Raw genomic sequence first — 25,461 nt, 5'->3', positions numbered from 1 at the left:
CATTGCATTTTTTATTTTTAATTGGAGGAAATTGTTTCACATTCTTTTTTTTTATCAATGAAAATGGTGGAAGGGACAACCAGCTTCGCCGAATCCTCGAGAGTGATCATACGAGTAATACAAGAGATCAGAATGTTTGAGATATAATTATTTTTTTATTTCTTAACAAGGTTATAGTTATCGTATCACCCAAAAGCCGAAATTATTATACGCGACACACGTAAGTTGAACTTACACCATAGAGGAGTCGAGATTTTCCTAAATCAAGGAGGATTCGGGATTTCTTTCACGTTTAATTTTCTTCTCTTGTTTAGATATGCATAGGAGGGAACTAGGCTTGATTAATTGATTGTCCAAAATGAAATGTCCACCTTGTGCTTAAAATCAAAGTCAGGGACAATTTTTGAAAAGGATTCCAAAAATTCATTTTTAATTTTAGTTTTTTGACTTTTTGCGTATTTCACACAACTTACATTCCGATTTTTGTTTAACTCGAAGCACTCATAATCTTTCACAATATCCAAACATAACCCACAAAATTACACGTAGCTTTCATGGTTTTTCGAAGCCTAAATATTATTCTCATTTCCTAATTATCTAATCATGATTTACAAGTACTAGCAAATAAATTAGCTGATAAATGAGGTCTATTTTGGAAGATGAAAGCCTTTGCTCGATGAAAAGCCATTCTAAATTTTTTAAAAAATTTATCTTGATATTATGTGTGATTTTACCCATTTTATTAGGATTGAGCAAGTTAGACTCATCGAATCGGGAACCGTCCGGATTGAATTGGACCAACGATCGGATTTTCGGTCATTAAAATTAGAACGGGTGTCCGATCGGTTCGGTTCCCGGTTCTAGAGGGTACACGATCGAACCACCTGGATGGAACTGAAAGATTTTATTTTATTTCTTAAATTTCTTAAATGTAACCTTTATATATATATTTTTTTTTCTTTGCCAGCCCTCTTGTTTCCTGGCCTCTCAACCTCTCATGCCTCGTCCTCTTCTCTATTTCTTCGTATTTTGACTTCTACGAAGTTCCTTTCTTTGCTATTATTACTTAATATTCCTATTTCACATGGCGATCCGGTCATAATAGCATTTGCCGCCAAGAAACTCACATTAAAGGAAATAAAAGATCTCGAGTTAGTTCGAACTTTAACTTAAAGGAAGCAAGTGTTTTTTTTTTCCTATTTCGCTCAATAAGTTTTCCATAAATTTTATGGGCGTTTCGATAATCTTTTCTAATCTACCCCTTCCTGCATATTTTTTTTTAAAGTAACTAATTTTAGATGTATGCAATTTGATAGTAAGTATTTTTTCCCCTCTAAATTATCATGATTTTTCGTTGGGTTATTTTAGGATATTATGAGATATTAGACAGTTTACCGGCTCTATTGGATAGTTTGAAAATCGGATCGGATCGGTCGGTCAAGTCCCCGGAGTAAAAAATTGAGAATCGGATCGGGTCGGAAACCAATCATTCTTAAATTTTATATTCAAATATATATATTTTATTTGCTATTATGATCAAGAAAGAGTTAAAAGTATAATAAAAAGGTGGAAGCAGTGGAATTGACACTTAACATCGTCCTTATTACCTTTAAAAAAAAAAGGGAAAAGAGTAATAGAAAGTTGTGCAAAGTCCACGTTATTTCCGAGACCGGGCAAGTTTTCTTCGATCCTCCGACGCGGAATATTACCTTTGATTCCTTCTCAAGTTGTTTCGGCCGAGTCAAACGGCAGTTCCGCCGCCCAATCAGATCGCGCCACGCAGACCCCACGATCCGTGGCACCACTTCGACCTCCTGTCGTCGCCGTCCATACGGGCTGAGAAAACACAGGCTGGGCACATCTGCACCGTACGATCGATCAAACCAGAAGCACAAGGATAGCGAGTCTCGCCCGTCGGATCGTTCAACATCGCCTGCCCAACACCGATCCCCTCCCCGCCCTATAAATAGGAACCAACCGGTGCTCGTTTCAAACTTTTCGCAGAGCTTTTTCGTTTGCTGAAGAATAAGCGGAAGAAGAAGAGGCTCGAAGAGAAGATCACGAGGCAAGTACTGTGCGATTTCTCTTTTTGATTAATAGATGATGAGGTCGAATTTGTTGTTTGATCTTGTGCGCCTCTCTCGTTGTTTGTGCTTCGATCGCGCATGTTTGTGATGGGAACTGCCATGGGGGCTTTCTTGGAGATCTAGGGTTTTGCATGTGGCCTGATTTTTGCTTCTCTCGGTTAGGGTTTTCGTTTTCTCCCTGGCGTTTGTGTTGGTTCTGCGTCTCTTAAATCTCTTATGGTGCTGAAATCGTAGTCGGAAGCGACGATCTGCCAAATGTTAGGGTGTGGGTAGGCAATTGATGTGTGGATGTTGCTTCGTGCTTCGTTGTTGAGAAGATTTTAGGGCTTGGCTTGCGATTGATTGCTGAGTGGGTGCTTCGTTTTCTGTTGTTGCGTGCGGGCATGATTTCTCTTTCTTCATGTGATTTCTGTGGTCGTGCGTGTACATGTCAGTAGAGCTAGTTAAAACATGGACACGGATTGAGGCGAGCGATGCTTCTCAAGTTCTGCGTCCCAATTTTTTGAAATGTGATGTTTAGCTGAAATTCACGCTCGAACGTGACGTCGTAATGTCAAACAGATGGCTCGTACCAAGCAAACTGCTCGTAAGTCAACTGGAGGAAAGGCCCCGAGGAAGCAACTCGCTACCAAGGTACGTCCGTTTCTGTATGATGATGTTTTGCTTATTACTTTCTGTTCGGGTTGTGCTCTTCCTGTAATGTGACTTCGTTATGAACGAGGTTTTTGGTACTTTTATAGGCTGCCCGTAAGTCAGCCCCTACCACTGGTGGTGTGAAGAAGCCTCACCGCTACCGCCCTGGTACCGTTGCTCTTCGGTAAGCTAATGCCATAACTATGATTGCCAATGTTTTTTAGGCAGTTGGTTCTTTCTCTTTCAATTGACCATCCAATGTAATCTTGCAGTGAAATTCGTAAGTACCAGAAGAGCACTGAGCTTTTGATCAGGAAGCTCCCATTCCAGAGGCTCGTCCGTGAAATTGCCCAGGACTTTAAGGTGATGTCCTTGCTCTCATCCGATTGTTACACTAAGATTGTTACCCAATAAATCGCTGGGGAGAATTCGGTCCTTAAAATTGAAATTTGGTGTTTGCTTGTTCTTGGCTGCAGACCGATCTGCGTTTCCAGAGCCATGCTGTACTGGCCCTTCAGGAGGCAGCTGAGGCTTACCTCGTGGGACTGTTTGAGGACACCAACCTCTGTGCCATCCACGCCAAGCGCGTGACCATCATGCCCAAGGATATTCAGCTTGCTCGAAGAATCCGCGGCGAGCGTGCCTAGACTGCTGCTCCTGGAATGGGAGGAGATTGAATCTGGTGGTGGTGTTATGGGGGTGTTTCTTTTGTTCTTTCCTTAATTCAGTTGGGACTCCTAGGACTTCAGATATGATATAGGCAGGACCTTAGTGTTTCTTTTTTAGTGGATTCGGAAGGGCAAAGACAATTATGTTGCCTTTTGGGTAAATGGGTGTGTAATAGTGGCCGGCCTAATTTGACATTACATTTGTGTATGACCGTGCTTTTATTGTGGTATTTGCGTATGCCGACTTAATGGTCAATGTGTAATGTGCACTAATCTTTTGTGTTTTTTTTTTTGGTACCTTTTTTGGGGCTCAGCTTTGCTAAAATATTTTCTTTTGAACGAGATGCATGTTTGGATGTGGTTTTTCTGATGAAACATCTCGTATGTTTTGATTGGTAAATTGCGTAGTGGTGATAAAAATAATTTGATGTGTAAACGTGTGCTTGATTTGTAGGATTAAAATCAGAAAGTGTACTGTGGAAGTCGTATGATTTAGTCATCCTTTAACGATTTGCCACTTAAGGGATACCCTTGACGAAGTCGACGGGTTTTGTCTGCTCTACTTTTGTAGTTCGAGTTTTGCGTTAGTTCCGTCATCTCTACCTTCCTCTGTCGCGACGGATCCGTCCCTATTGATATGTGCGAATGTGGCTTCGATTCCCTGTTGATAGCTCCCACTCGTTCGGCCTCTTCAACAGCTTTTGCTGGGATGGTGCATAGATCCGATTTTCGTTATATTTGGATTGTGCGGCACTCCAGACATCGATCTGGCCCATCAAATGCCAAAAAAGACTCGGAGTCTTGGAATTGATAACTTCAACTACAGTGTGGGCTCATGACAAATTGACCCCATTCATGGATTCAATTTGGAACTTGTATTTGATTGTGGTTTTCTCTTGGGACAGGTCAAAGCAAAGGAAGGGAGCGACAGTCCCTTGAGCGTCTTGTTGAGAAAATATTGGCTAGATTAGATTTGCCAGCTAGTTAGTGCATTGAACCTCTCAGAGGTCAACATGTGGTTGGTCAGGCTCCACCGATCAGATTTTTCAAAAAGAGAGACCCGAAGAGTCTTCGTTATCTCATTCCTCTCTCTCCGTTATCCCCCAGTAAAATTTTTCAAAAAGAGAGACCAACAAGTCTCGTTTTCTCCTGTACCAAAAAAAAAAAAAAGTCTCGTTTTCTCTCTGTCTCTCTCTCCATTATCTCTCTCTCTCCAAGTGCATGAGGTCGACGCGCTCTTTCTCTCTCCCTCTCCCCAAGTTCACTCTCTCTCTCTTCTTCGACCATATCTCGGCTCGACCACGACACTAGGCCGGTCCCTCGATCAAAACCACGCCGTCGCTTCCACCTCTACCATCCCGGAGCCCCTCTATGGCACCTTGTCTCTCTCTCTCTCTCTCTCTCTCTCTCTCTCTCCGAGTTCACGGCTTGCTCTGCTCTCTCCAAGTTCACTCTCTTTCCATCGACCAAAACTTTCCCCTCGACTAAAACCACGCCGCCCCTCCGCCATTGCCTCTCGGACCCCCATTGGTGGCACTGATTTGTCCTTTGCGTCCGACGAGCTTAGGTTAGTGTTTCCCCTCTTTGCAATCCAAAAGCCAAAGCTTTGCTTTGATTAGGGGTTTGCTGAGTGTGGTGATTTTTTTTTTTGGTCGGAAAAGTGTGGTAATTTAGACGATGCTAAACTGTTGTATAATGAAATTGGATAGAGTAATTTCAAGCTGTGTAAAGAGATTATCAAGATCCGTTGGCTCGTCGATTGGGCATTGCATCTTGTTGTTGATGGGTTTGTGAAGGATTGAGGAAGTGGAGAAGCTTGTGCAGCATGGGAAGTTGAATGACACTGCCTTTAGAGCTTGCATAGGTCACTAATTTGAAATTAATAACCTCGGTGCGAATTTTAAAGCTTAAAAGGAATGTCGACATTCTTATGGTGTAGCATAAGTATGTTTTGCGCGAGTGATTGTGTTCTAACGTAGAGGTAATACCGCTTATAAAGTGTTATTGTGCGATTGATTGCATTCTAGAAATGTATGTCCTATATTTTATTATGAAAAGGTTTTTTTGCACACATAATTTATGTTGTAGCATGCACGAATGGGAAAACCAAAACTGAAAACTTTCGAGAATCTTTGGTTCCTAGTCAGTTGCATATAAATAGTTCTACATGAGATGCTTTCTTTGATGATTAGCTGCATGCCTTTTTGAGTTATTACATATGCACATGTCCTTGTCAATTATTTTCTATACAGTTCCTTGTTCATCTTTTTTTTTTTTTGCATCTTCGGGTATGACCACGTTGTTGCACATGCCGTTGAATTATTTCGGTGTTGCTTTTCCATCTTTTGGTGACTAGAGCTATCTTGTCTACTTTTTGCCGGTAAGAGTCTCTTTCCTATAATAACTTAGCTACAAATTTTAATCCGCAAATTTCTTTGGGCCTGTGTTCTAAAAATGTTTGTTCCGTGTTTTTATTAAGAAGGAACTTGGAAGAACTATCTCTATTTTAAAGTCATTATATCAGTTAATTCACACGTGAACAGTTCTCGAATGGCTGAATCAGATGTAATTCTTCACTCATATTATGTGAAACACATTTTGCTTTCTTAAGTAACAAACGATATATTATTTTTTTAATAAAAGCGCTACTTAATCACATTTTGTCCATTTGGTTGCAGCATGAAGCTTTCCATCTTGCATATGTCATGCGTGATATGGAAAAAAGAATTTGGGTGGAAAATTTGATGGTATAAGTGGAGGAGATTGTTAAAGTCTTTTGAATCATTTTCATTGCATGCAAATGCAAAACCCAATGTTTTCCTATGCTATACAAGTAGATCAATATGGTAGAATGACAAATTTATTTTGGAGAGATAGCTTGTCTAAATTTGATTACGAGTGTTTCGGTGATGTGTTGGTATTTGATACCACGTATCGTATCAACAAATATAACATGATATGTGCATCTTTTGTTGGGGTTAATCACTATTGGAAGAATACTCTATTTGACTGTGCATTTTTATTGGATGAGGATGCAAATTCATTTATTTGGTTACTTGAGGCGTTTTGAAGTCCATGGGAAATAGGGCTCCGAAAATCATGTTCACCGATCAAGATCAAACCATGGCAAAATCCATTAGAGTGGTGTTTCTAAATACACAACATCGTTTATGCACTTGGCACATTGGGAAAAATGCCAATAAAAACATTCCACTTCTTTACAAGGAGTCGGATTTTAAGGATAAATATTTCTTTGTGCTTATGTATAGATGCGAGATCGAGGACGAATTTAAATCTACATGGAGAAAAATGGAAGAGGAGTGGGGTACCGAGAATAACAATTGGCTTCGAAGATTATACGACATTAGACATAAATAGAGTTTAGCTTTTGGTCGCGATACTTTTACATGTGGTATAACATCAAGCCCAAGGAGTGAGAGTGCCGATAAAGTCTTCCAACTTATATCGACCAAGACATTGACCCATGAATTTGTTCACCACTATGAAGAATAACTAAAACACATGAGCGAAATTGAAAGTCAAGATGATTACAATTCTCGTGGGAAGCCCAAATTGCAGGTGATTACAATTCTCGTGAGAAGTTCAATTTCCTCTACAAAGTCATCTCGATTGGCTTGTGCACGAGTAGCACTAACTAGCTCAACGTTTGTCTAAAAAATATAGACTTTCATTAACAATTAGCTCAATGTAATCTAAGTCGTGAAATTTCATTATATGAAAGGATGTCGCGTGCCAAAAAAAAAAAACAATGAAGATTGCATTGGCCTAATCTTTTAGCGGATTGATGACATGACGGACACACAACTAATATTTTGATGACTAGTCATCACCATGCATTTGCCACATGACCATTTCGCTGAAAAATTAGCCAAATTTCAGTCATAGTGCATTGATAGGAAAAATAAAAATCTAATGAATTGGATGATTAAAATAGAAGGTTGAGTGATCTTATTATAAGATCTAATAAGTTCAACTTCAATGACCACAAATGAAATTTACCCCCACTTTGAACTCTTAACTTGCTGGTTAAAGGGAAGATAACATTATGAAGACCGAATCAAGCACTAGTTGCGTCCAGCTAGGCCGATGTATGATTCTATTACAAAATGACTACCACTCTTTCACAAAGAGATTTTTGGATGAGTAGAGAACAATAATTCTACATACAGCATAGAGTATGGAGTCTCGAGGTAAAAAAAAAAAAATTCGAATGTTATAAAGAAATGATCATTGCAACTCTCTACTTGGTAAAGCCGAGGAACATAGCGGTAAAGTTCCAGCCATCTACTTTTTCAGGACTACTAGACCTAATAAAATAACAAATAATAGTCAAACAAAAGGAGCACCTCTAATTAGTAAGACATTTAAATGGTGCACATAATGCGTCAATCCTTGAGTTTATGCCTCAATCCCTCGACCTTTCCATCGGTGTTCTTCATTCTCATGTCATCTTCTTGTATTGTAGCCGGAACCTTCGTGATAGAATAAGGCCCATCGCTTGTAGGCAAACACAAAGTGAAGAAGTCACACGTTTTATCCCGACAATTATAGTAGAGCTTGTGTTTATTTCTTGTAGATTCCGATCTTCTCACAACAGTACACTTATCTCACTTGCATCTTTTATTTTCAAAGGTCAATATGCTTCAAGTACTCTCATTCACACTGGATGAAGACATCATATACCCGCAAGATAACGATTTTTTTTTCGAGCTTAGATTGTTATGATGAAAATACTCAAAGTACACTTAAATAAATTAAAAGAATGCTCACCTTTTTATCCAGGTTCATAAGATTAGAATCATCAAAAGGCAAGGAACCTACAAGCAATATGAGGAGTATTACTCCACAAGACCACAGATCTACCGTTGCCCCATCATAGTCTCTATCGTTAAGGACCAAGACAAGAAGAGAGAAGAGTTGATAAATTCAGGTTACAAGCCAAAACAATAAGCAGAGAGTTATACAAAGTGTCATCAAGGTAACAGGAATTGGAGAATCTACAAACCTTAGGAGCAACATAATGGAGTTCCAAATGTAGTATGAAGAAGACCATCATCTTGCCAAATCAATCAAAGGGACAAATTACTCCACGGCATAGCAAGGAAATGCATAGCCAACTTGCACTAAATACATAGTGGTCAAAGAAGAGAAGAAAAAAAGATGTGAGATCGGTGCTTGGGTAGATTTGACGTTTAAACTATAATTTCATATCAACTAATGGATCGAAGACGGGAAATGGTCTCACAACAATAAGTGATACCATGACAATTCCAAAAAGACGAAGGCAGGACTAAGCAAAATCTTCGGACTAAGAAGCATTTTGATAATATAATTTTTCAATTCAAGACAATTTGAAAAGATGCGATATAACTTGACAGACAACTTTCAGCTAAGTGCAATTCAAGACATATGCTGTGAAGACTACTTGCCAAACTTGGTTAGCACCGCGGCAAGCTATATCAATCCAAGGAGTTGTGACCGTGGCTATAAAGTGCAAGTTCATCACAACATTGATATCTATAGATGCAAGTAGATCCGTTTGATACCAGTCATCTTACAACAGTAATTGATTAAAATAAGAGCATTAATGACAAGAAAGCATGTTCGGATAGAGACCGAAGACACATAATTATGTTGACTTGTTGGGACAATGCACTCAAACCAAAATCAGATACTTTTAGGTTTCCATATGCATCCAACAATAAATTCTCTGGCGGCAAAGACACATACCAACCCAAAGAAAGTTTAATGAGTGGTAAGAGACAACTGACAAGCCTCTCACACATAAGAAATTCGCTCTCATCTAACAAGAAAATGAGACGCAAGTAAACAACCGAATAACCATGACGGACAATAGAAAGAGACTTGTTCAGCCATTTTGTGCTTCAAAACCTTCTCTTTGTCTAGGTTCTTAAGAGCCACCAGTTGCCTTGTCTCGTAGTTTCTTGCAAATCTGACTTTTGCAAATGTTCCCTTGCTAATAGTCCATTGCACCTCATATTTACCCACTCGGTGCTTGGCTTTACTTAGATTCATTCCAAATTCTCGCATCGAATCACTAAGTACTGATGGTTGGACAAATGTTTTTGTCATATATCTTCAATGTTAGCCAACCGCAACTTATTACAGGATGCTACAAGCAAATTCTCGCTCAAGGAGCACACCGAGGAAGCAGCACGAACCGACACCATCATGACTCATGTGCAACAACAATGCAAAGAATACATGCAAATACTAGAAGAGACTCCATGATTTTGATGTACTCTACCTAATATCAAAAAAAAAAATGACCTACAGACCTCCTTTAACCAAGAGTACTCAAACTAGATAACTTATCGGTATGTAATATTTTCCATTTCATGATACATGAACCACATATAAGTTGACAGAAAAACTATACATTGGAAATAACCTAATCAAAATTGTTGTGTATAAACCAAATGAGAAACATCATAGCAATGAAAAAGACACAAAAATGACACAAGTATTGCGACAAAGAACCATTCCAAAGTAGCGCGAGAGTATAATCTCAAAAATACCCCAAATCTTGTATAGCCTTTTTACTAGAGACGGAAAAAGCTGTCAAATAGATGCAAGATGTGGAATTAGAGCTCACGTAGAGGTGAAGAAAGGGTAGGAAGCTCGATAGCAAATACTCGGAACCAATCCTTCTACACAATTACGGCTCGAAATGAGGGAAGACCCTCAAATTGTGCCCACTCAAACTATGAAGCGAGTTCGTTCCTTGGGTAAAATTTTCAAGATTAGCTTCTCAACAATAATAAATGTCTAGCAAATTTCCGGGAAAATAAGTATACACAGAGCTAGAAATTTATGCAACAAGAGACTATCGGCTCTTCCTTCCCGTAATTAAAACCCCAAAAAGCATCAAAGATGCTCGGATTACCAGCAACAAACCACAGGCAAAGTTTACAAAGACACGATCCAAGAAGTCCCAATAAGAAAATTGAAGTGAATAACCAAGAATTCCTACTTATGAGTTGAAAAATAAAATAGTCGATGTGAAATCGGTTGGACGGAAGATACTCGGTAGAGAGAGCCCCCACAATTTCCGGAAAGATAGAGCTTTAACGGATGAGAGCAAAGAAAAACATGAACTCGGAGAGAGACTAGGTGGCAACAGAGGGGCTGCGAGACAGAGGCGTTGTTTTGGTTGAGGGACTGCAAAGAGGAGTTCAACTTTTGGATTGAAAACCCTAACTTGAGATCGTCCGACGCAAAGGACAAATCGGAGCCGCCAATGGGGCTTCGTGAAACGACGACGTGGTTTTGGTCGAGGGGAAAGTTTTAGTCGAGCGAAGAGTTACGGGCGAGGGAGAGAGAGTGAACTTGGAGAGAGCAGAGCAAGCCGTGAACTCAGAGAGAGAGACGAGGTGGCAACGGAGGGGGGGCTCCGGGACGGCGGAGGCGGCGGCACCATCCGTTTGTCTTACGCTTACATTTTCTTCTTCCCTTATTTTCTCCGATGCATGAAAGCTCGGTTTTGGCTTTTGTAAAAATCGTCTTTCCTTATTTTCCGTCCTTTAGAAACGAAAATTTGAATTTATTTTTCTAATAAGTCATGAATAATTCGTGTGATATAAGAGATAGCCGGATCCTAATCGCAGGAGCCATGGCTTCTCGAGCCTAATTAGGACCTATGGTTTTTCGAGCCCAACCACTGGAAATTAGAGTCTAGATGTCAGGCCTGGGTAGAATTGTCAATATGGTTCATGGACTCACTTTTATACACTTGGGTAGTATATGGGTTCACTAAATTTAAAAAATGGATCAAATAGAGATGTAAGATTATAAAACATATTCAAATATGGATTTTGATGGGTTTTAGCTCAATCCATTTTTGACCTATTTTTGACCCATGGGCTATATAGCTTTCTAAGCCCCTCGCTACCGCCGCCACCGCTCGCCCGTCGCTATCCACCACCTCCGCCCACCCCGCCACCGCAGGCCCACTACCGCCGCCGCCCGCCCCCGTTGCCCACTTAATACCGTCTCTACCATTGCTGCCGCTCGCCCATTATTGTTGCTGCCCATTACCCGCCCCCGCCGCCATCTACCACCGCCCATTGCCGTCGCCCATGCTAGATCTTCACCTTGAAGCCTTTGAAGTTCAACCACTTCAAGCTTGGTGGCTTTGAGCTTGACGACCACGAGGATGATCCTCAAAGCCTTCAACTTTGGGGGTGGCCAGGTTTGATCGAGCGGGCCAACTTATGAAAGGGCGGAGTTGAGCAACAACGGTGGCTTGTGGAGTTGAGCAACAATGGCGGTGGAAGACTAGAAGCTGCAGCTTTGCGGATCCAACTCTGAAAACTAAAGAAGGAGAAATGACATGGAAAAAAATTGATCGGGAACCATATCACTTGGCACTCCTTACTGTCAAACCGACGGAACGCTGGAACTCTACCAATTTAAATCTCACTCGGACGAAATAAAATGATAGAAACTCGATCACGTAAAATCAATAGAATTGAATAGTAATTGTCAATTTGATGCATTGGGTGTAGAGTTGTATAATTTTTTCTATCGCAAGCGGGCGGGGGTGGCGGCGGAGAAGGGCAAAGGGTGTCAATATGTGTTGGATTGAGTATGGGCTATTGAATTATCATTGCATGAATATTGGTCAAAATGGGTTAATATGGGTGAGACTATATTACGCCCGACCCAAACCCGACTCGACTTACCTATTTGACACCTCTAGGCTTGGAGTCCGGCTTTGATGGACTCAAACTCGGATGCAGAGGATTTGGACATGGAAAATGAGTATCTAGGCATGGCGCACGGGGTTCTTCGGCTTGGCTTCGAGTGACCTGGCCTAGCCTTTACGGACTCGGGTTTGGGCATTAAGGAATTAGGCTTGTGAGTCGGTGACTTGAGCGTGAGATAGGGTACCTAGAATGGCCGTCATAGACCCGGCCATGGGAATCAAGGACTTGGGCCGACCTCCGTGAACTTGGGTTTGGCCTCAATTAACTCGGGCCCAAATCGGTGACTTCAGCATAGAAGCCGGGTAGCCGAGAACAGGAATTGTGGTATTGGGCCTGACCTCAAGGGACTCGAGCCCATCCTTTGCTGGCTCAAGGCCTAGCCGTTGAGGAATGGGTCGTGGGCTCGTCTTTCCTAAGCTCAAACCGTGGGTTCGGAAGGCAAAAGGAAAAGTTTTGGCAATTGAGCCTAGCATTTTCAAGCATGAATAAGTTTAGAGGCCAAAGTTCCCTTTTTTTTTTTTTTTTTTTCCATTGCTTATTGATTTGTCAAAGTTCAATACCTGTTTTTCAGCTTTAGATAATTAAATATAATGCTTGTTATCAAAATTTGAAGTCTCATGTTACAGATGTCATTCAAAGACAGGATTTTCAAGAATATCAACTTCTTCTTCTTCTTCTTCTTCTTCTTTAGGTTTGGAAGTATAGCAACTCGACCTAGTCTAAATCAGAACGTTTGTCGTAAACCTATAAGGACATCTTGAAAATGCTTTCTTTGGAGCCGCACCTCATGGCATCAAGTGACAACCAGGGGTGTCAACGGGCCGGGTTGGACCGGATCTCGGCTTGGCCCGAGCCGGCCCGAACCTGAACAGTGCCAAGCCCGACCTGGCCCGAACCCTCTTTGGGCCTGGTTGGTTTCTTTTTTGAATCAAAATCACTTGACATGTTTGTTAAATGAAAGAATATAAAAAATAAAAATGAAAATAAGATAAATTAAAAAGAAAATGTGGATGAAAAAAAAAAAAAAGCCGGAACCGGGCTGGCGAGATCCTAACAGTACCAAGTTGGCCCGAAAGGTCGAAAAATTAGGATGAATTTTCGGGCCGGGCAGGGTCAAGTTGTGTCGGGTCGGGCCCGACATGGGCTTTTTTGACACCCCTAGTGACAACTAGCCACTTTAGCAACTAGATTGTAATATTGGGAGTATCTTTATCCAACGGAAGAGTATGGTTTGTCAACAAACTCAACACTCATATTTATTGTATATCAAAGTTTATTTAGCAAAAAAAATTTGATTTTTTTGAATAGTCATCTTGATTGCCTTCCAAAAATCATTTAGTATGATAGATACATCTCAGCAATCATTTATTAATAGAGTGTGACCAGAGAGATACGAAAATTAAAAATCTTATTTTGTGATGTGTACATGATTTATTAACTTTTTATATAATTTTATCATGAGAGCTTTCTAGAGATTTGTCAAATCATAGGGTGTCTTGCTCTATCCTCCCACCATATTGAGGCGACAAACCCTTTAAAAACGTGATCTCCATGCCTCAAAGCCAAGTTAAGTTTTCACTATTCTATTTCCTATAACCCTTAATTATTTTCATCCGATGTACTGTTTGATTGACTTTGGCCTCGTTTGGTTCAGCATTAGAAATGAGCATTGAGGTTCTAAAGTCCCTTGGCCAAATGCAAATGGCGTTTGGTTTATTTTTTGGCTCACTTTGGGGAAATGTAGTTGCATCTCGGATTGAGTTCTTGCTTCCGCTCCTTTTGGTATCGTAGCCATATGCCATTGAAGATAGATTAGTATTGATATTTTAGCGCTCGAAGGTCCGTGATGAAGAGAAACTTTCTACAACATGGAAACTCCACAAGAAGAAAGCCTGCTCACTCCCATACAGCATCAATCTCCACTCTCTCTCGCATCACCCCCGGAGTTACGAAAATCCACTGCATCCAAAATAGACTATCTCTATGAGGTAGCCTTTTCGAAGACAAAGAAGATCTCCGAAACACATCTTCCTCTCATCAACCCATATTCAGCATTTGCTAAACCCACCTCCTTTTCTCCAATTCGCTCCATCAAACACCTTATCCGACACACTCCCCGCTCCGTTAAAGAGTATGTTCAGTCCTCCAAGTTTGACCAACATCATATTCTCGCTACACAACAAGAACAGTTTGTGACGCTCCAAATTCCTCCCCGAATTTCCACTCCGATGGATCCAACAAGGGTTCACCCATCTTCATTTCGGAGCCATCGGACTTGCTCTTTCCTTTCATGGCCGTAAAGGTCTCCCTGTTGTAGCCAGAATTGCCCTTTTGGACACATGGTTCTTAGACTACCAGCATGCCCGTATAGGTACAATCCAGACCACTTTAAATGCTGGGCCAGTCTTTGTTACTTTGTTTCCAAACTTCAACATGGCACTAGCAGACCCGGGACTACCGTCGGCCTTAAAGGTTCAATCGCAAATTACCGGAGCTCCTCGGACTCCTAATTCTTTGGTCTGCTACACTCCATTATCGAGTGGTTTATAGGGTCCAGAATCATGCCATTGATCTTAACCATCCCACCTCAGATGATGCCCTTATCATCTCAATAGACCATGATCAGACATCCCGTGTTCATGTTCCCAGGCAAATACCCAGATAACGGCTCATCAAACTTCTCCCTGATAGCTGGGTCACCAATTATGAAAAACTCCATCAAAACACAAGGCCGGTTCAGTCTCATGAACCCCGGTTCACCAAGAAAAAAGATGGTACTGTAACCATCAAGTTTGCAAAAGAAAAAGAAGACTCTTCGTCCCTTTTTCTCTCCTTCCCTACTATTCTCTGTTTCACTCCATGTCCATCCGAAACAGTGAGTATAGAAGACCCAGATCCGAAAAAGTTTGTCCGGTCGTTTAACTCTGATGGACGACCGATCCATGCCTTTAAAGATTCCTCAGGTCATTGTTTTTGGGATCCAGAATGTGGCTGTCCTTCTTGTACTTCTCTTGCTGAAGAAGACGACAGACCCTCTTCAAAGAAAAAGAAAAAAAAGAAAGACCCTTTGTACCAACGGTACCTTGACCGTGATCCCACCGTATGTCCTCTTAGCGAAGATGGCGGAAACCGGCAATACCTTGTTCAGTATGGTACTCCTCCAATACCCCAAATACCCTCTCCATCCTCTTGTAAACCAGAACCCCCAAAATCCCCATCAACACCGCTTCAGAAACCCGTTACCAGCCCCTTTTATAAACCCATCCAAAAATGGATCAAGAAAAATCCAACTTGCTCCATTGATCTCCCAAAACCATACACATGTGTTCCCATCCCCGAACCACTTCCAAGCATCCGTATGTTTCAACCTGGCGATTTTCCTCCACTCCAACCCGGAGATGAATCTCACTCATCCACTTTAAATTTTCCACCACTCGAAAAATTCTCTGACCCTCAAGAATAGTATTATCATACTCCTAAGATACCCGCACCAACCGAGATTGACCCACATGGAAAAAAGAAAGGTCCAGCTCCAAATGAAACTGTTCTCAATTGGCGTACGTAAAATGCATTAGCCCAAAACGTGGCTCTTGAGAAAGTTTCCACTCAAGTAGATCGAGTTGATCAAGCTTCCACACATATCCGCAAGATGCTTGCAGATTTCCAAAAGAGAGTCTACATGATGGAAAATCAGCGACTCTATCACCATTACCTAGAAGACTAGACTCCTCAAATAGAGAAGCTCAAGAGACAGATCCTCATTCTTGAAAATCAAAAAGCTCAACTTGAGTACCAACCACCTTTCTCCTCATTTACTTCCCCTATTCCTCCATTTCCCTCCCATACACGTCCTACTACTCGTTCGTCCCAAGCTTCCAAACAAACTTGTTCGACCCCTTTCCAAGAAGTTCTTGAGACAGTACCTTCAGATTCAGGTATAAACGTACTCGCTCTTCGAGCTCGTCTCAAAGCAATCAAGAAGGCTGAAGCCGATGCCGAAAGAATAAAATTCTCCGACACATCATCATCGGTTCCTACTTTTCCAATTCCTCCCACAAGACCGCCATAACCTTCTGACTCACGTCCACACTCCCTTTCACGAAAACTACCTTCATTCATGGTTTCTAATCCTATTGAAAGTTTCCCGAGAAAACAAATTCCATCCATTTCCACAATCCAAGCCACCGAGCAAGATGATTCCTCTTCAACATCATCTGCACCACCATCAGAAACATCTCCTTCTTCGGAATCCGAAAATGACCCCGAACACATTTCGGACCAAATCCCAGCCATTATGATGGCAGCGGTAGTCCCAAAAGAAGAAGATGAAGAAGTGGAATTTGTCAATCTTAAAACCCCTTCGGATCCAAGTCCATCATCTCGTCCGGCCCATTCCTCATCAAGCACGTACTTTACTCTTGATGATGTTCCTTACCATCGTTGGCCCATGAAAATTCATGAGTTCCATACATGGCTTGTTGCCATAAATCTAGCTGAACAAAGCACTTATGAAGTTCTCTTAGAATTCACTAGCAAGTTCATTGGAACCCCGAAAGACCGGTGGATCTCCATCTCGAAACAAGACCAAATTGCTTTTCTCCTAATGAACTTTAATCGAGCTATGCAGGTCATTCACCCGTATTTTGTTGGTCAACCCACCGGTGAAAGAGAACTCAAGCGAAAAGAGTTCTTTGAAAGAAAATGCTGCTCCACTTCTCGAAAGGATCTTGACAGACATTTCAAAGAGATGATTCGACTCTTTTATCATCTCGGAGCGGACATTAATCTTAAACCAATCTTTTTAGCCTCCATTTCTAAAGAGATTGCAGATGAAGTTGATAAACATCTTCAAAGGCCTCTCCTTGAATCCACACTCGGAGAAATACAAGCAAGTCGTTCATATTGCCATTGAAGAAAAATGCGAAGAAAAAGACAGTTCGACCGGTTCTTAAAAGAAAACCGCAAGTATGACAAGAACTCGTGAAAGGCCGTAATGGAAGATCAAGTGCACCGTAGATCGTAATGATCCGTCTTGCTCGGGTCACAAGAAGAAAGTTCATTTCAAGAAGTTTTCATTTGCGAAGCCTCGCAGAAGCAAGTGGAAATTCCTCGAAAAGAAATCACGCAGTTATTCTGCAAAGCACCGCAAGAAACCCAAGTCCGACGGATGTTTTATTTGCAACAAGAAGGGTCACTTTGCAAAAAAATGCCCCCAAGCGAAGAAACAGGGCAGTTACATGATCCGGAAGATCTCTCAAAACACCGAGATCTCTCTCGGTGATGAAGACGTTGAATCCATCTTCTCCATTGAAGAAGAACCGTCTCCAGACACCTTGTGTGCTATTGAAACTTACTCTTCCGATTCAGACTCTTCCCCGGGAGATAATCTCTCCTTCTTTCCTCTTGCTGATTCTTTGAGAATCCACTCCCCAACATTTCATCCCCCACATTTTCCGGTCCAACTTCACCTTCCGAAAAACACCAAATTCATCCAAGTCATTACTCTCATCGATATCGGTGCACCTGCATCCCCGCTAGATACCAAAATCCTTCCGGAAGAATACTGGACACCATATACCGAATACTTCCGGGTAGCCTCGGGAGAAACTTTTACTACCAAACTGCGTAGTAAACCTCTCACCATTCATGTTCTCCCTGGTTGTGAAATCACCACCCAAATTCTTTGATGTCCATCTCATGACAATGATCTCATCATTGGTTGGGATATTCTTTCTAAGCTCCCACAACTCAAGATAAACCCTAAGGGGTTAAAATTCCAAATGAAGTTCCAGGAGTTTGTTGAAATCCAGAGACTCTTTTTCATCCAACCGGAAATCTTTGATCCCATCTATCAATCTCTCCTTTCTCATTGTTCAGAATCTCACCAGCGGTTTGCTCGGATTTGCTCTAACCCTCTTTGGCAAAATTCTGACTTTTTTGTCAAAATTCCCTTCAAGAAAAATGGAGAAATCAATCCCACCAAAGCAAGTCATTCGGGCATGAACCCGGATCACATTGCTCAAGCACAAGCGGAATGTGCTCGGCTTCTTTCTCGGGGACTCATTGAGCCCTCCGACTCCCCTTGGGCATGTGAGGCCTTCTATGTCAACAAAAGAGCAGAACAAAATTGTGGAAAGCTACGGTTAGTCATAAATTACCAGCCTCTCAATCTGTTCATCCAAGATGACAAATTCCCATTGCCCCATAAGAACTCTTTGTTCTCCAGCTTTGCCTAGGCCAAGATCTATTCCAAATTCGATCTTAAGGCGAGCTTCTGGCAATTAGGAATTCATCCCTCGGACAGATTTAAAACTGGTTTCTGTATCCCTAACTAGCACTTCCAATGGAGAGTCCTTCCCTTTGGACTTAAAACTGCTCCGTCCCTATTCCAAAAGGCTATGTGCAAAATTTTCCAACCTATCCTTGCTAATGCCCGGATCTACATTGATGATATTCTCCTGTTCTCCCATGATGAACATTCTCATGCAAAACTCCTTCACAGCAATTTGCTGAAATTGTGCATACTCATGGCATCATGCTCACACAAAAGACGATGATCATAGCTCAACGAGAAATTGAATTTCTCGGCATGCGTTTAAAAAATGGAACCTATTGCCCAGGTCCACACATTGCAGAAGATCTCCAGAAATTCCCGGATGAAAACCTCTCGATTCACCGGATCCAATCCTTTTTAGGAATTGTTAATTATCTCAGAGATTTCATCCCAAAAATTTCTCAGATCCTTTCTCCTCTGCAAAAGATGTTGAAAAAGAATCCTCCTCCTTGGTCACAAAAGGAAACCACTTCCATTAAGACCTTAAAAGAAATACTGCAAAATTTGCCCCCTCTCCGGATCCCTTCCACCGGAACCAGAATCCTTCGGACGGATGCCGGTGACAAGCACTAGGCAGCTATCCTCCTTGAAGAAATTAAAGATAAGCGAAGAATCTGTGCATACAAAAGTGGAAAGTTTTCGGCAGCAGAAATGCATTATCACTCCACTTTCAAAGAAATTCTTGCAGTCAAAAATGGAATCAAAAAATTTGAATTTCATCTCATTGGTCATCATTTTTTAGTCGAAATGGACATGTCCTCTTTTCCTCGGATGCTCAAATTCAAGCAAAAGCAAGTTCCTCATCCTCAACTCTTGCGATGGGCATAATGGTTTTCCAAATACTCTTTCGATTCAAAACACATTTCCGGAAAGAAAAATATTTTGGCTGATTTCTTTTCTAGGCCAAAAGAACCTTTCGAATCCATAAATATGTTTATTCGAAAAGAGTTTTCGGGATCCTTCAAAACCCAGAATATGCGTGAACACCAAGTGGCCATCACACCAAGCATCCACCGATATCCCTCCACTCCTCAAACGGAATTCCCTCTCCGATAATTTTCACGCATTATTTTGGAATTATCATTATGTCATCTTTAAAGATTATGGTGGATTATTCCTCAAACCAGGTCTCAATTGTGATTATCCGTTCATACATTCATTAAGATGGTCTTCTACCATCCCTTTCCCTTCCGATTTAAAATGGATGTTTTGGTTTATGTTTCACCTCTACCAAGTTGCCATAGAGTTCCCTTTAGACGAAATCATTAAGGTTTTGTCTAATTCCTTTTTTGGAAATTATCGGAACCATCCCCGTAAGTTCTTCCTTGATATTCTTACTTGGTTCCAACCCCTTCAAGCATGGAAACACTTGTTCATCCTTCAAAGACAAGTTAGTCGACCGGAACCTTGCAGACACACGCTTGTCCTCTTTCATCATCCCCGGTCATTCATCGGACCCTCGGGAGACAAAAGATCCAATGTTTGCGAAAAGTGCACTACCACTTTCAAACCCGTACTCCAAGATCAAGTCTTCAAGATTCACAATACGTACTCAGGAACCGTATTTGACATTCCTCATGAATACGAGAGAACTCCAAATAATACTCAGTCAAGAGAATAAGGCTATACCACCCGAAATATGGCCTTACACTCAAAGAAGCTACTCTTGGGATACACCCAGGACCCATCCTCATGTATTCGAAGCCCTCCAGGAGTACAACAAAGAATCGCCCAAGCTCCTCCATGGATACGAGATACCCGGTCCTTTGACCCATGGGGCGGACAACCGTCACAAGATCCATTCGACTATCCGCAACCCGTCATGCCCGACGTCCCTTCCTCATCCAGAAGCACCCCAGGCGTCCCTCATGACCCACACTTAGATCGGATTATCTCGGATTACGAAAAAGAGCACTTATTGCGAGCCTATAGAAGTCAGAAAGACGGCCCCTCCGACTATGATGGACCAAACGGCTCCGACTCGGACGACGCCAATTATCATCTTGACCCGGACAGGAGACGATAATGCCACCTGCTCCATCATCATCTCCATCAACACCCTCCATCCGACACCACCTGCTCCACCAGACAAGGCCATGTGCTTCATCAGATATCAGAAGCCCGTAGAGTCGTGTGTTTACCTGCTCCCTTTACTTCCCTTTGTAAAGTGTCAAGAGAGGTTGCAGAGTTTGTTTGTATGTGTGCCTAGTAGCAATAATGGCTTCCTCGTAAGTCAATGTTGGTTGTGTGCTTGTCGGACCTCAATTATGAGGACTCCTTTGTGTTTTCGCCTATATAAGGCATGTTTACCCCTTGTAAAGGCCAAGACTTGGCTTCCTTTGTGAAATCCAAGTAAGAGTTTGCTTCCTAATGAGTTTCTAAAAACACTCCTCTTTTCTCTTCGACGAGATACTTTTGTGCTAAAATGTCTCTACTTCTCTATTACAATGGTTGGTTCAAGATGCTCTCCACTTGCCACAAATTCTGTAATCATCCGTAAAGTTTATTAGATCGAGTATTGGGTTAAAGCACGTGTAGAGTCCAATGGGGCCTCTCTCCACTTGTTGATTAACTTCGCAAGTGAGTCTTGGATCTATCCAATATTTGACCAGGATAAACCTATGGTGGTAATGGATAGTGGATCCCGTGGATCAGAAATCGATGTCTTAAAGGATTAGTTCCAAGAGCAAGATCTCGAAAACTAACAGCAATCCCTTGAGTGACCAGAGAGCCCGTGTGGGATATCATTAGTTGAACATGTTCAAAAAAATTTAAGGATCACATTCGATATAGGGCTAAAGTTCAGAAATCATATTGATTAAGTTAAAAGTTCAGAGATCACGTTATATGTCGGGTCAAAATTTATTTGGAATTTCACGAACAACAAAAGAAGAAGAAAAAGAAAAAAGAAAAAAGAAAAGGAAAACTGGTCCTCTTAGAAAGATTCAGCCGCCTGCCGCCTTGTGTATATAGGCACAGACGAAAACCCTATACCGTTCTGCTCGGGCGGCTTCTTGGTGCGAATCGAATCGCTGTTTCGCTGTAGCTCTCCCATCGGATTCTCTCAACAATCAACATGAAGGTGCCTCTCAACTCTCGTTTACTGGCCTCCATTCCCGTTTTAGTTTTTACTCGAGATTTGCAATTTCCTGATGCAATTTTTCCTCTGTGTAATCATGAAGTTCAACATAGCGAATCCAACCACGGGTTGCCAGAAGAAGCTTGAGATTGACGATGACCAGAAACTGTGAGTTTTGAATCTTTTGGAGGGTGAAAATGTTGGATGTTTTTTTTATGGGTAGTGGCTGTTCTTTACAGAATTCTTTGAAGCTCTTAGTTTTGTTTCTGTTGCATCCATATTTGCGATGGGATTTATATGTGTATTGTTGAATTGATCAAATGGGTATTGGCCCCTGTTCAGTTTATTTTGTTTGGGTGTCTCCTGCTAGTATTTTCTGTATTCATGGATGGATCAATTGCTCCTAGCCTGCGCGACGTAGAGGCTGATATAAATGTTTGTCTTGTGATTGGGATGATTTACTTTATCAATTCGAGTGAACGTATTCATAAAGAGATCACACGAGTTACATGAATGGAAATAGTGCTCACATGGTCTTCAACGGCTACTTTGGTTTTGGACTTGGGTATCTGAAGCATAAAGTTTGATTTTTATTCCTTTAGGTACACATTTGTCATGTTTTCGGTTGTGTCTTGTTGCCAACACCATATGAAAACTGTAGGATCTAATCCCCTGAACTGCCAAACTAAAATGTAAGTTGTTGGGTTTAGGGCCAGATTGTGTGGTGGGGTAACCAATGGGGATTATTTTTGGGGCTGTTTCAACTTATGTGAAAGAAAGTTGCATATTGCTGATTTGAACTCTAAACTAGGGAAAGAAAGTGAAAGTTGCCGATGATAGATACATTTCTGAGTTGTCTATTTTGCTGCGAATGTGGAAGCTTAGGTAGCTTGCGATGGTACAATGGGTTTGGAAGCCAATTGGTGTTCTTCTAATCTAGTTGGTAATACAATTAACAAAACCTGGATTTTAGTACAATCCCAACGATAGATTTTAGCCTTGGTCATGATCAAGCTGATTATTTCAGGTGTACACAGCGCATAAAATTTGACCTTTTAAGCATAGATATTTGCACCGTTTTTGTTAGTATTAAAGATAAGCTAACTTTTTTATTTCTTATATATCTGCAAAGCAGGTGGACTATATTTATTAATTTGATTTATTTCTGAAAGGTAACTGAAAATATTTTTTCGCTGCATTTTGGATACAATATATATGTGGCGTTTAACGTAGAAGATTGTTAGGATGTCATTAGTTCACATCCTTTTTAATTACTTAAAAATGCCACATACTATATTTTATGTGCAATTAGATGTATGGTTTCTAAACCAGCATCACTTGCATTTCATACGAAAGGATTCATAAAGACTTAACAGATCTCCTATGTCCTAATTCTTACCTTATTGCTTTGATTCAGAAATAAAAATACCCCAGGTGTATAGTCTGCCGACTATATACCTGAGGTAATTTCCATGATCTGTGGAGGTTAGTTGCCAATCGTCTCTATAGCGAAATAAAAGGGATGTGAACTAATGACATCCCTATAATATTTTTCATGCAGTCGGGCTTTCTATGACAAGAGGATCTCACAAGAAGTCAGTGGAGATGCTCTGGGTGAGGTATGTGTCAGAAATAGTTTTATGGAGCTTTTGGCCATAACTTTGATCAGTTACCTTATTGATTATCCTCTATGTGTGGCAGGAATTCAAGGGCTACGTGTTTAAGATAATGGGAGGCTGTGACAAGCAAGGCTTTCCAATGAAGCAGGGAGTGCTGACTCCTGGTCGCGTCCGTCTCTTGCTCTATCGAGGTATGTTTGTTTGTGCAAGTGCAAATATCCATGACTTGGGCCATCCTTGTCTAGGCTCAAGTTATGTCAGCTATGTATATTCTGAACTTGTTGCACAGCTTGATTAGGAAACCATATTGTGTGAAAGTGTCGGTTGAAAAACAAAATCGATTTGTCTGGCAGGTACTCCTTGCTTCCGTGGATATGGCAGGCGGAATGGAGAGAGGAGAAGGAAGTCTGTTCGAGGATGCATCGTCAGTCAAGACCTCTCTGTTCTGAACTTGGTTATCGTGAAAAAAGGAGAAAGCGATCTTCCTGGTCTGACTGACATTGAGAAGCCAAGAATGAGAGGTCCAAAGAGGGCATCAAAGATCCGTAAACTGTTTAACCTGTCAAAGGAAGATGATGTTCGGAAATATGTCAATACATATCGCAGGACCTTCACTACTAAAACAGGTGAGGATTTCTATCATCACTACGTTCAAATTTTTTTCCCTTTTGGCTTATTAAATGGCATTGATTCTGATTTGACTGTGATTCTTTAATGTTATGTTGAGTTATAAACACGTTCTGCTCTTCTTTTCTCATCTTTTGACAGGGAAAAAGGTCAGTAAAGCTCCGAAGATTCAGAGGCTAGTTACACCATTGACATTACAAAGGAAGCGTGCGAGAATTTCTGACAAGAAGAAGAGAATTGCCAAGGCAAAGGCAGAGGCAGCTGAGTACCAGAAGCTTCTTGCTACCAGGTTGAAGGAGCAGCGCGAGCGCCGCAGCGAGAGCTTGGCTAAGAAGAGATCCAGGCTGTCTGCTGCCTCAAAGCCTTCTCTTGCAGCGTAGGTGGTTTTTACTGTTTGATCGATTTTGGTCAATCGAGCAATTTCAGTTTAGGCGATTTTGACAGTTGAGAATTCGGGGGAATTGTTAATGTGAAGGTGTTTATCTATAGTTTTTAGCTCTGCCTAGGAATTTGGGGACCCTTTCTCATTGGGTTGTTGCTGTTCCTTAGTCTTTGAACTTGAAATTTGATTTATAGAAAGTTGAGTTGGAACACATGCGGGTGGAGTGATTTAGGTTAGCCTGCTGTGGCCGTTGGCGGAGTCACTGACGTAGCATCCAAGCCGATGATCACCTCGCGGTCATCAAAGCCGTCGTCAGCTGATATGGGGATTTGGAGCCATGGTATGCGGCCATATCTTGAGGCAGCCATGCCAAATCTGATCAAATCTGGTGATGCTGGTTGTCTAGATTTGGAATCGTGCCTCCAAATTTGGTGACGGCAGCTTCTCCAAGTACGGCAAACAGCCGTGGATGAGCTACTACGGCCACGAGCTTAAAAGCAACGAGGAAAAACAGAGGAAGATGAGGCTGAAGATGATTCAACGTATACAGGTAAATGCGCGCTAAATGGTGCTTTGAAATCACTAATGGAAGGATGGTGAGTGTTTGAGAGGGGTTAGTAATATAATCCCCTTATTGCCGGAGAGGGTGGTCGGCCCTCACATGAGCCGTTCATGGGGAGATTGTTACCCTTGTCAAAATCTGGGCGAGGACGTACCTCGCCTGATGGTGGCAAGGCACGCAATGGCCACCACCAGGTGAGGATCGCAACGGACTCATGCTGGTGGCTCGGCGACGGTGGCTATCCCTCGCTGGTGACAAAGGGAGCAGCGCGCGTGCCCTATTTCGTTCAACTCCCCAAGAGTGCAATCTGATCCAAGTTTATTTCAAATTTTGTATTTAATTTTTAACATGATAATTGAACAAATAGATATTGTTTAGTGTTAAAAGACATCGTATTGGATTTTGACAAATGGACCAAAAAAAATAAAACAAACCAGATCGGTTTTAGGGAGTTAAATGTACGGGAAAATAGATCTTAGAACAGAAGTGTCAAATCTAAGCGAATTATGCGATTTTCCCCTTATTCTTATTGTCCAAAAGAATTTTGCTAACTTGTCAAAACTCGATTTGCTTCGCTGAAGATAAATAATTTTAATTTTTTTTAAAAATAATTATTTGTATCCCTTGAAATATTAAGTTAATTAAAAATATTTTTATTTCTGGCAAGTAATCTTGTAATCAATATTGTGATAAAAAGCCTCTTGGAATTGAGGGACTCTT

General features: G+C 41.4%; 2 protein-coding genes and 2 long non-coding RNA genes across 5 annotated transcripts; 3 read left to right on the top strand and 1 right to left on the bottom strand.

The window, feature by feature from the left end:
• The first annotated feature begins 1,980 nt into the window (after window positions 1-1,980).
• On the top strand, window positions 1,981-3,674 carry LOC115739355 (histone H3.3). Its single transcript, XM_030672390.2, has 5 exons — window positions 1,981-2,065; window positions 2,649-2,720; window positions 2,828-2,904; window positions 2,993-3,083; window positions 3,197-3,674. The coding sequence occupies exons 2-5, from the start codon at window positions 2,649-2,651 to the stop codon at window positions 3,365-3,367; spliced, it is 411 nt and encodes a 136-aa protein (XP_030528250.1). The 5' UTR covers window positions 1,981-2,065; the 3' UTR covers window positions 3,368-3,674.
• LOC115739358 lies at window positions 2,987-11,703 on the bottom strand. Its single transcript, XR_004015229.2, has 3 exons — window positions 11,693-11,703; window positions 11,429-11,433; window positions 2,987-3,114 (listed from the first exon to the last, which is right to left on the bottom strand). It is a non-coding gene; the product is annotated as an uncharacterized LOC115739358 (long non-coding RNA).
• LOC115739357 lies at window positions 8,750-9,219 on the top strand. Its single transcript, XR_004015228.1, has 2 exons — window positions 8,750-8,846; window positions 9,091-9,219. It is a non-coding gene; the product is annotated as an uncharacterized LOC115739357 (long non-coding RNA).
• A 9,805-nt stretch (window positions 11,704-21,508) lies between the features above and the next one.
• Window positions 21,509-24,667, top strand: LOC115739446 (40S ribosomal protein S6-like). 2 transcript variants are annotated; one of them, XM_030672546.2, is made up of 6 exons: window positions 21,509-21,554; window positions 21,655-21,719; window positions 23,113-23,170; window positions 23,253-23,361; window positions 23,524-23,796; window positions 23,939-24,667. In XM_030672546.2, exons 1-6 carry the CDS (start codon window positions 21,549-21,551, stop codon window positions 24,175-24,177), a joined length of 750 nt encoding a protein of 249 aa, XP_030528406.1. In that variant the 5' UTR covers window positions 21,509-21,548; the 3' UTR covers window positions 24,178-24,667. The 2 variants fall into 2 exon arrangements, with proteins under 2 accessions (XP_030528406.1, XP_048128368.1); XM_048272411.1 differs by lacking the exons at window positions 21,509-21,554; window positions 21,655-21,719 and adding an exon at window positions 22,387-23,014 and having other exon boundaries at window positions 23,939-24,665.
• The last annotated feature ends 794 nt before the right edge of the window (window positions 24,668-25,461 follow it).

This window comes from Rhodamnia argentea, chromosome 11, assembly GCF_020921035.1.
Source record: "Rhodamnia argentea isolate NSW1041297 chromosome 11, ASM2092103v1, whole genome shotgun sequence".
NCBI classification, from domain to species: Eukaryota; Viridiplantae; Streptophyta; class Magnoliopsida; order Myrtales; family Myrtaceae; genus Rhodamnia; species Rhodamnia argentea.
The sequence above is the reverse complement of the archived record's forward strand: the minus strand, read 5'-3'. Positions and strand labels throughout refer to the sequence as shown.

Coding starts and splice junctions, on each gene's coding strand:
- LOC115739355 (XM_030672390.2), top strand. CDS start 2,649: ATGGCTCGTACCAAGCAAACTGCTCGTAAGTCAACTGGAGGAAAGGCC. Junction 2,905..2,992: donor CCTGGTACCGTTGCTCTTCG/GTAAGCTAATGC, acceptor GTAATCTTGCAG/TGAAATTCGTAAGTACCAGA. Junction 3,084..3,196: donor AAATTGCCCAGGACTTTAAG/GTGATGTCCTTG, acceptor TCTTGGCTGCAG/ACCGATCTGCGTTTCCAGAG.
- LOC115739446 (XM_030672546.2), top strand. Junction 21,720..23,112: donor ATTGACGATGACCAGAAACT/GTGAGTTTTGAA, acceptor TTTTTCATGCAG/TCGGGCTTTCTATGACAAGA. Junction 23,171..23,252: donor GTGGAGATGCTCTGGGTGAG/GTATGTGTCAGA, acceptor TATGTGTGGCAG/GAATTCAAGGGCTACGTGTT.